The sequence below is a fragment of the Podarcis melisellensis genome, assembly GCF_964234715.1.
Source record: "Podarcis melisellensis genome assembly, chromosome: W".
NCBI lineage: Eukaryota > Metazoa > Chordata > Lepidosauria > Squamata > Lacertidae > Podarcis > Podarcis melisellensis.
The window spans coordinates 5,224,812-5,236,585 of NC_138535.1; the positions used below are offsets into that span (position 1 = coordinate 5,224,812).

General features: G+C 36.8%; 1 protein-coding gene across 1 annotated transcript in view; it reads left to right on the forward strand.

The window, feature by feature from the left end:
- Positions 1-11,774, forward strand: part of LOC309361257 (spectrin alpha chain, non-erythrocytic 1-like) — a 199,058-nt gene that overhangs the window by 96,562 nt on the left and 90,722 nt on the right. The window contains exons 27-28 of the mRNA XM_081896165.1: positions 981-1,178; positions 10,715-10,861. Of these exons, the coding sequence (XP_081752291.1) occupies positions 981-1,178; positions 10,715-10,861 (345 nt within the window). The remainder of the gene's footprint in view (positions 1-980; positions 1,179-10,714; positions 10,862-11,774) is intronic.

The window sequence follows — 11,774 nt, forward strand, 5'->3', positions numbered from 1 at the left end:
CTTTATTTTATTTGACTCATTTCTGGTCCGCTCACTGGAAACTTCTCCTGAGCTATTAATTATATTATATTATATTATATTATATTATATTATATTATATTATATTATATTATATTATATTATATTATATTATATTATATCATATCATATCATATCATATCATATCATATCATATCATATCATTATTATAATATTTTTTTAAAATATTTTTTTATTGGACTCATTTCTGGTCCGCTCACAGGAAACTTCTCCTGAGCTATTATATTATATTATATTATATTATATTATATTATATTATATTATATTATATTATATTATATTATATTATTGGACTCATTACATTATATTATATTGGACTCATTTCTGGTCCGCTCACGGGAAACTTCTCCTGAGCTATTATTATTTTATTTTATTTTATTTATTTTATTTCATTTTATTTTATTTTACTTTATTGGACTCATTTCTGGTCCACTCACGGAAAACTTCTCCTGAGCTATTATATTATATTATTATAATATTTTATTTTATTTTATTTTATTGGACTCATTTCTGGTCCACTCACGGGAAACTTCTCCTGAGCTATTATTATTATTATATTATATTATATTATATTTTTATTTTATTTTATTTTATTTTATTTTATTTTATTTTATTTTATTTTATTTTATTGGACTCATTTCTGGTCCGCTTACGAGATATTATAAATTTATTTATTTATTTATTTATTTTAAATTTTAAATTTTTTATTTTTATTTTAATTTTTAATTTAATTTGAAATTCAATTCAATTCAATTTTAATCTCATTTCACTTTACCCCCTAGGAGCACGGTAATTTTTTTAATTTTAATTTTAATTTTTTATTTTTTTATTTAAAATTAAGTTTAATTTAATTTAATTTCACTTTACCCCCTGGGAGCACCCTAATTTTTTTACATTTAATTTAATTTAATTCAATTCAATTTCTCTTTGCCCCCTCCCAGGAGCACCGCACCGAAATCGACGCCCGTTCCGGAACCTTCCAGGCCTTCGAACAATTTGGCCAGCACCTCTTGGCCCGCGGCCATTACGCCAGCCCGGAAATCGAGGAAAAATTAGGGGTCCTGGACCAGCAGAGGGCCGACCTAGAGAAAGCCTGGGTCCAGCGCCGAATGATGCTCGACCAGTGCCTGGAGCTGCAGGTGATTGGCCCGTTCCGGAGAGGGGGGCGGGGCTATGCAAATGGTGCTTCGGGCTTCCGGGTTTCATTAATGTGGTATATTTATTCGTAAATTAAATTAAATTAAATTAGTATAGTATTAAGATAGATAGATAGATAGATAGATGATAGATGATAGATAGATATTCATTAATTAAATTATAGTATAGTATTAAGATAGATAGATAGATAATTTGTTCATAAATTAAATTAAATTATAGTATAGTATTAAGATAGATAGATAGATAATTTATTCATAAATTAAATTAAATTATAGTATAGTATTAAGATAGATAGATAGATAATTTGTTCATAAATTAAATTGAATTATAGTATAGTATTAAGATAGATAGATAGATAATTTGTTCATAAATTAAATTAAATTATAGTATAGTATTAAGATAGATAGATAGATAATTTATTCATAAATTAAATTAAATTATAGTATAGTATTAAGATAGATAGATAGATAATTTATTCATAAATTAAATTAAATTATAGTATAGTATTAAGATAGATAGATATTTATTCATTGATTAAAGTATAGTATAGTATAGTATTAAGATAAATATTCATACATTAAATTATAGTATAGTATTAAGATAGATATTTGTTTATTTATTCATTAATTTAATTAAAGTATAGTATAGTTAGTATAAAGATAGATAGATATTTATTTATTCATTACTTATAGGATAGGATAGGATAGGATAGTATTAAGATAGATAGATATTCATACATTAAATTAAAGTATAATATATAGTATATAGTATACTTATAGTATACTATATACTATACTATACTTTAATTTAATGTATGGATATCTATCTATCTTAATATATACTATATACAATTCATAGTATAGTATATAGGATATAGGATATTACGCCAGCCCGGAAATCGAGGATTGGTCCGTTCCAGGGAGGGGGCGGGGCTTCCGGGTTTCATTAGCTGGCGGTATATTTATTCGTAAATTAAATTAAATGATAGATAGATATTTATTCATGAATTAAATTAAGGTATAGTAGAGTATATTATAGTATAGTATTAAGACAGACAGATAGATATATAAATAGATATTCCTCAATTAAATTAAATTAAATTATAGTATAGTATAGTATTAAGATAGATAGATAGATATTCATTAATTATAGTATAGTATTAAGATAGATATTTATTCATTAATAAAATTAAAGTATAGTATAGTATTAAGATAGATATTCATTAATTAAAATAAGTTAGTATAGTATAGTATCGTATAGTATTTAGATAGATAGATAGATAGATAGATAGATATTCATTAATTATAGTATAGTATTAAGATAGATATTTATTCATCAATAAAATTAAAGTATAGTATAGTATTAAAATAGATAGATATTCATTAATTATACTATACTATATATAATTTATAGTATACTGTATACAATTTATAGTATAGTATAGTATACTATAGTATTGATAGATAGATATTCATTAATTAAATCAAAATAAATTATAGTATAATATAGTATAGTATTAAGATAGATAGATAGATATTCATTAATTAGATTAGTATAGTATAGTATAGTAAGATAGATAGATATTCATTAATTAGATTATAGTATAGTATAGTATAGTATAGTATTAAGATAGATAGATATTCATTAATTATAGTATTGTATTAAGATAGATATTCCTTAATTAAATTAAAGTATAGTATAGTATTAAAATAGATAGATAGATAGATATTCATTAATGATACTATACTATACTATAAATTGTATATAGTATACTATACATAATCTATACTATACTATACTATACTATACTATACTAAATTTACTTTAATTAATGAATATCTATCTATCTTAATACTATACTATACTATACTATACTATACTATACTATACTAAATTTACTTTAATTAATATCTATCTATCTAATCTATCTATCTTAATACTATACTATACTATACTATACTATACTATACTATACTATACTATACTATACTATATTCTATAATTTAATGTATGAATACCTATCTATCTATCTATCTATCCATCCATCTTAAAATATACTATATACAATACGTAGTATACTATATATTCATTAATTATACTATGCTATACAATATATAATATTTAGTATACTATATACAATTTATAGTATAGTATAGTATTAAAATAGATAGATATTCATTAATTATACTATACTATAATATACTACACTACACTACACTATACTATAAATTGTATATAATATATTATCAATTATATATAGTATAGTATAGTATTAAAATAGATAGATATTCATTATACTATACTATACTATACTATACTATACTATACTATACTATACTATACTATACTATACTATAATTAATGAATATCTATCGATCGATCTATCTTAATACTATACTATACTTTAATTAATGAATATCGATCTATCTATCTTAATACTATACTATACTATACTATACTATAATTAATGAATATCTATCGATCGATCTATCTTAATACTATACTATACTATACTATAATTAATGAATATCTATCGATCGATCTTAATACTATACTATACTATACTATACTATACTATACTATACTTTAATTAATGAATATCTATCGATCGATCTATCTTAATACTATACTATACTATACTATACTTTAATTAATGAATATCTATCGATCGATCTATCTTAATACTATACTATACTATACTATACTATACTATACTATACTATACTTTAATTAATGAATATCTATCGATCGATCTATCTTAATACTATACTATACTATACTTTAATTAATGAATATCTATCGATCGATCTATCTTAATACTATACTATACTATACTATACTATACTATACTATAATTAATGAATATCTATCGATCGATCTATCATAATACTATACTATACTATACTATACTTTAATTAATGAATATCTATCGATCGATCTATCTTAATACTATACTATACTATACTTTAATTAATGAATATCTATCGATCGATCTATCTTAATACTATACTATACTATAATTAATGAATATCTATCGATCGATCTATCTTAATACTATACTATACTATACTATAATTAATGAATATCTATCAATCGATCTATCTTAATACTATACTATACTATACTATACTTTAATTAATTAATATCTATCGATCGATCTATCTTAATACTATACTATACTATAATTAATGAATATCTATCGATCGATCTATCTTAATACTATACTATACTATACTATACTATACTATACTATACTATACTATACTATACTATACTATAATGTATGAATACCTATCTATCTATCATCTATCTATCTATCCATCCATCTTAATATATACTATATGCAATTCATAGTATACTATATATAATGGATAGCATAGGATATAGTATATTACGCCAGCCCGGAAATCGAGGAGAAGTTAGGGGTCCTGGACCAGCAGAGGGCCGACCTAGAGAAAGCCTGGGTCCAGCGCCGGATGACGCTGGACCAGTGCCTGGAGCTGCAGGTGATTGGTCGGTTCTGGGGCGGGGGGCGGGGCTATGCAAATGGGGCTTTGGGCTTCCGGGTTTCATTAATGTGGTATATTTATTCGTAAATTAAATGAAATTAAATTAGTATAGTATTAAGATGATAGATAGATAGATAGATAGATAATTTATTCATAAATTAAATTAAATTAAATTATAGTATTAAGATAGATAGATAGATAATTTATTCTTAAATTAAATGAAATTAGTATAGTATTAAGATGATAGATAGATAGATAGATAGATAATTTATTCATAAATTAAATTAAATTATAGTATAGTATTAAGATAGATAGATAGATAATTTATTCATAAATAAACTTAAATTAAATTAGTATAGTATTAAGATGATAGATAGATAGATAGATAGATAATTTATTCATAAATTAAATTAAATTAAATAATAGTATAGTATTAAGATAGATAGATAGATAGATAATTTGTTCATAAATTAAATTAAATTATAGTATAGTATTAAGATAGATATTTATTCATTGATTATAGTATAGTATAGTATTAAGATAGATAGATAATTTATTCATAAATTAAATTATAGTATAGTATAGTATTAAGATAGATAGATAGATAATTTATTCATAAATTAAATTAAATTAAATTAGTATAGTATTAAGATACATATTTATTCATTGATTATAGTATAGTATAGTATAGTATTTAGATAGATAGATAGATAATTTGTTCATAAATTAAATTATAGTATAGTATTAAGATAGATAGATAGATAGATAGATAGATAATTTATTCATAAATTAAATTAAATTATAGTATAGTATTTAGATAGATATTTATTCATTGATTAAAGTATAGTATAGTATAGTATTAAGATAGATGGATAGATAATTTATTCATAAATTAAATTATAGTATAGTATTAAGATAGATAGATAGATAGATAGATAATTTATTCATAAATTAAATTAAATTATAGTATAGTATTAAGATATATATTTATTTATTCATTGATTAAAGTATAGTATAGTATAGTATTAAGATAGATAGATAATTTATTCATAAATTAAATTATAGTATAGTATTAAGATAGATAGATAGATAATTTATTCATAAATTAAATTAAATTATAGTATAGTATTTAGATAGATATTTATTCATTGATTAAAGTATAGTATAGTATAGTATAGTATAGTATAGTATAGTAGATAAATATTCATTAATTAAATTATAGTATAGTATTGTATTGTATTAAGATAGATAGATATTTATTCATTAATTAAATTAAAGCATAGTATAGTATTAAGATAGATAGATAGATATTCATTAATTAAATTAAGTTAAATTACAATATAGTATAGTAGATAGATAGATAGATAGATAGATAGATAGATAGATATTCATTAATTAAATTAAATTACAGTACAGTCTAGTCTAGTCTAGTATACTATTAAGATAGATATTTGTTCATTAATTAAATTAAAGTATATTATAGTATTAAAATTGATAGATATTATTCATTAATTAAATTAAAGTATAGTATTAAGATAGATAGATAGATATTCAGTAATTAAATTAAATTACAGTACAGTCTAGTCTAGTCTAGTATACTATTAAGATAGATATTTGTTCATTAATTAAATTATATTATAGTATAGTGTTAAAATTGATAGATATTATTCATTAATTAAATTAGAGTATTAAGATAGATGATAGATAGATAGATATTCATTTAGTATAGTATAGTATAGTATATTAAGACAGATATTCATTAATTAAATTACAGTATAGTATAGTATTAGGATAGATAGATATTAATTAAGATAGATAGATAGATATTTATTCATTAAGTATAGTATAGTATTAAGATAGATAGAGACCCCGTTTCCTGTGCAGACAGGAAGTCCTCTGTTTCCGTGGGTCAAAGGGCGGAGTTCTATGGGTCCGGCTCCGCCCCCTCACCCCCTTTCTGCCCCCCACCTGCCCCACAACTCTTCCACCCGGAACCCACAACCTGCTCCCTGGACCCCATTTCCTGTGCAGACAGGAAGTCCCCTTCTTCCATGCTCAGGGGGCGGAGTCCAGGGGTCGAGCTCCACCCCCTGACCCCTAACCTGCCCCACAGCTCTTCCACCGGTACTGTGAGCAGGCAGAGAACTGGAGGGCGCTACCGGGACCCCATTTCCTGTGCAGACAGGAAGTCCCCTCCTTCCGTGGGTCAGGGGGCTGAGTCCAGGGGTTGAGCTCCACCCCCTGACCCCTAACCTGCCCCACAGCTCTTCCACCGGTACTGTGAGCAGGCAGAGAACTGGAGGGCGCTACCCGGACCCCATTTCCTGTGCAGACAGGAAGTCCCCTCCTTCCGTGGGTCAGGGGGCTGAGTCCAGGGGTTGAGCTCCACCCCCTGACCCCTAACCTGCCCCACAGCTCTTCCACCGGTACTGTGAGCAGGCAGAGAACTGGAGGGTGCTACCCGGACCCCATTTCCTGTGCAGACAGGAAGTCCCGTTCTTCCATGGGTCACAGGGCGGAGTTCTATGGGTCCGGCTCCGCCCCCTCACCCCTGCCTCCTAACCTCTGCCCCACAGCTCTTCCACCCACTACCCAGATCCCGTTTCCTGTGCAGACAGGAAGTCCTCGCTTCCATGGGTCGGAGGGCGGAGATCTATGGGCCTAGCTCCGCCCCCTCACCCCCGACCTCTGCCCCACAGCTCTTCCACCGGTACTGTGAGCAGGCAGAGAACTGGAGGGCGCTATCCGGACCCCATTTCCTGTGCAGACAGGAAGTCCTCGCTTCCGTGGGTCACAGGGCAGAGTCTGGGGGTCCGACTCTGCCCCCTCACCCCCGACCCCCACCAGAAGACCCACTTGTGGGTCCGAAGGGGATCCTACTCAGGGGGCACCACCCAGAACCCCATTTCCTGTGCAGACAGGAAGTCTCCTTCTTCCATGGGTCAGGGGGCGGAGTCCAGGGGTCGAGCTCCACCCCCTGACCCCTAACCTGCCCCACAGCTCTTCCACCGGTACTGTGAGCAGGCAGAGAACTGGAGGGCGCTACCCGGACCCCATTTCCTGTGCAGACAGGAAGTCCCCTTCTTCCATGGGTCAGGGGGTGGAGTCCAGGGGTCGAGCTCCACCCCCTGACCCCTAACCTCTGCCCCACAGCTCTTCCACCGGGACTGCGAGCAGGCGGAGAACTGGATGGCGGCCTGCAAGGCCTTCCTCAACAATTGGAGGGCAGAGGGGGGTCCACGTGGCCGACATGGGGGGCGCCCCCTAACCCACTAACCGGACCCCATTTCTGGGGCAGAGGGGAAGTCGTGGGAACCGGAAGACCCACTTATGGGTCAGAGGAGGGTCTGGTTGGCCGACAGGGGGAGCGGCTATGTCCTGGGCTTCTGTGGGTCACAGGGCTCCACCCCCTGACCCCTAACCTGCCCCACAGCTCTTCCACCGGGACTCCGAGCAGGCGGAGAACTGGATGGCGGCCCGGGAGGGCTTCTGTGGGTCCGAGGGTGGAGTTCACCCCCTCAGCCTGACCCCCATGTGCCCCCACCTGCCCCACAGCTCTTCTGGAAGACCTCCTTGGCCGACACGGGGAGCGGCTATGTCCTGGGCTTCTGTGGGTCACAGGGCGGAGTTCTATGGGGCGGAGGGCAGAGTTCTATGGGTCCAGCTCCGCCCCCTCACCCCCTGACCCCTCACCTCTGCCCCACAGCTCTTCCACCGAGACTGCGAGCAGGCGGAGAACTGGAGGGCGCTACCCGGACCCCATTTCCTGTGCAGACAGGAAGTCCCCTTCTTCCATGGGTCAGGGGGCTGAGTCCAGGGGTTGAGCTCCACCCCCTGACCCCTAACCTGCCCCACAGCTCTTCCACCGGTACTGTGAGCAGGCGGAGAACTGGAAGGCGCTACCCGGACCCCATTTCCTGTGCAGACAGGAAGTCCCCTTCTTCCATGGGTCAGGGGGCGGAGTCCAGGGGTCGAGCTCCACCCCCTGACCCCTAACCTCTGCCCCACAGCTCTTCCACCGGGACTGCGAGCAGGCGGAGAACTGGATGGCGGCCTGCAAGGCCTTCCTCAACAATTGGAGGGCAGAGGGGGGTCCACGTGGCCGACATGGGGGGCGCCCCCTAACCCACTAACCGGACCCCATTTCTGGGGCAGAGGGGAAGTCGTGGGAACCGGAAGACCCACTTATGGGTCAGAGGAGGGTCTGGTTGGCCGACAGGGGGAGCGGCTATGTCCTGGGCTTCTGTGGGTCACAGGGCTCCACCCCCTGACGCCTAACCTGCCCCACAGCTCTTCCACCGGGACTCCGAGCAGGCGGAGAACTGGATGGCGGCCCGGGAGGGCTTCTGTGGGTCCGAGGGTGGAGTTCACCCCCTCAGCCTGACCCCCATGTGCCCCCCACCTGCCCCACAGCTCTTCTGGAAGACCTCCTTGGCCGACACGGGGAGCGGCTATGTCCTGGGCTTCTGTGGGTCACAGGGCGGAGTTCTATGGGGCGGAGGGCAGAGTTCTATGGGTCCAGCTCCGCCCCCTCACCCCCTGACCCCTAACCTCTGCCCCACAGCTCTTCCACCAGGACTCCGAGCAGGCGGAGAACTGGATGGCGGCCCGGGAGGGCTTCTGTGGGTCCGAGGGTGGAGTTCACCCCCTCAGCCTGACCCCCATGTGCCCCCCACCTGCCCCACAGCTCTTCTGGAAGACCTCCTTGGCCGACACGGGGAGCGGCTATGTCCTGGGCTTCTGTGGGTCACAGGGCGGAGTTCTATGGGGCGGAGGGCAGAGTTCTATGGGTCCAGCTCCGCCCCCTCACCCCCTGACCCCTAACCTCTGCCCCACAGCTCTTCCACCGGGACTCCGAGCAGGCGGAGAACTGGATGGCGGCCCGGGAGGGCTTCTGTGGGTCCGAGGGTGGAGTTCACCCCCTCAGCCTGACCCCCATGTGCCCCCCACCTGCCCCACAGCTCTTCTGGAAGACCTCCTTGGCCGACACGGGGAGCGGCTATGTCCTGGGCTTCTGTGGGTCACAGGGCGGAGTTCTATGGGGCGGAGGGCGGATTTATCTGGCCTAGCTCTGCCCCCTCACCCCCAACCCCTAACCTCTGCCCCACAGCTCTTCCACCGGGACTGTGAGCAGGCGGAGAAGTGGGTGGCGGCCCGCAAGGGCTTCTGTGGGTCCGCAGGTGGAGTTCTGTGGGTCCGAGGGTGGAGTTCACCCCCTGACCCCCATGTGCCCCCCACCTGCCCCACAGCTCTTCTGGAAGACCTCCTTGGCCGACACGGGGAGCGGCTATGTCCTGGGCTTCTGTGGGTCACAGGGCGGAGTTCTATGGGGCGGAGGGCGGAGTTCTATGGGTCCAGCTCCGCCCCCTCACCCCCTGACCCCTCACCTCTGCCCCACAGCTCTTCCACCGGGACTGCGAGCAGGCGGAGAACTAGAGGGCGCTACCCGGACCCCATTTCCTGTGCAGACAGGAAGTCCCCTTCTTCCATGGGTCAGGGGGCGGAGTCCAGGGGTCGAGCTCCACCCCCTGACCCCTAACCTGCCCCACAGCTCTTCCACCGGTACTGTGAGCAGGCAGAGAACTGGAGGGCGCTACCCGGACCCCATTTCCTGTGCAGACAGGAAGTCCCCTTCTTCCATGGGTCAGGGGACTGAGTCCAGGGGTCGAGCTCCACCCCCTGACCCCTAACCTGCCCCACAGCTCTTCCACCGGTACTGTGAGCAGGCAGAGAACTGGAGGGCGCTACCCGGACCCCATTTCCTGTGCAGACAGGAAGTCCCCTTCTTCCATGGGTCAGGGGACTGAGTCCAGGGGTCGAGCTCCACCCCCTGACCCCTAACCTCTGCCCCACAGCTCTTCCACCGGTACTGTGAGCAGGCAGAGAACTGGAGGGCGCTACCCGGACCCCATTTCCTGTGCAGACAGGAAGTCCCCTTCTTCCATGGGTCAGGGGGCTGAGTCCAGGGGTCGAGCTCCACCCCCTGACCCCTAACCTCTGCCCCACAGCTCTTCCACCGGGACTGCGAGCAGGCGGAGAACTGGATGGCGGCCCGGGAGGCTTTCCTCAACACGGAGGACAAAGGCGATTCGCTGGACAGCGTGGAAGCGCTGATCAAAAAACACGAGGATTTCGACAAGGCCATCAACGTCCAGGTGAGGCGGCCGGCGGATTTCCATTCTATCTTGATTTTGATTTATTTGAATTAGGGGACTCGTTTCTTGGGATCGGCTTTTTCTTTTCTTATTCTATTCTATTTTTTCTTTTATTTTGTTTTCTCTTCTCTTTTTCCCCCTATTCTATTCTATTTTTTATTTTATTTTGTTTTCTCTTCTCTTCTATTTTTTATTTATTCTATTCTATTCTACTCTTTATTTTATTTTGTTTTCTATTCTATTTTTTATTTATTCTATTCTATTTTTTATTTTATTTTATTTTCTATTCTATATTTTATTTATTCTATTCTATTTTTTATTTTATGTTCTATTCTATTCTATTCTATTTTTTATTTATTCTATTCTATTTTTTATTTTCTATTCTATTCTATTCTATTCTATTTTTTATTTTTTCTATTCTATTCTAATTTTTATTTTATTTTGTTTTCTATTCTATTCTATTTTTTATTTATTCTATTCTATTCTAATTTTTATTTTATTTTGTTTTCTATTCTATTTTTTTTCCTATTCTATTCTATTTTTTATTTTATTTTGTTTTCTATTCTATATTTTATTTATTCTGTTCTATTTTTTATTTTCTATTCTATTCTATTCTATTCTATTTTTTATTTATTCTATTCTATTTTTTATTTTATTTTATTTTCTATTCTATTCTATTTTTTTTCCTATTCTATTCTATTTTTTATTTTATTTTGTTTTCTATTCTATTTTTTATTTATTCTATTCTATTTTTTATTTTATTTTCTATTCTATTCTATTTTTTATTTTTTCTATTCTATTCTATTCTAATTTTTATTTTATTTTGTTTTCTCTTCTATTTTTTCCCCTATTCTATTCTATTTTTTATTTTATTTTATTATTTCTATTCTATTTTTTATTTATTCTATTCTAT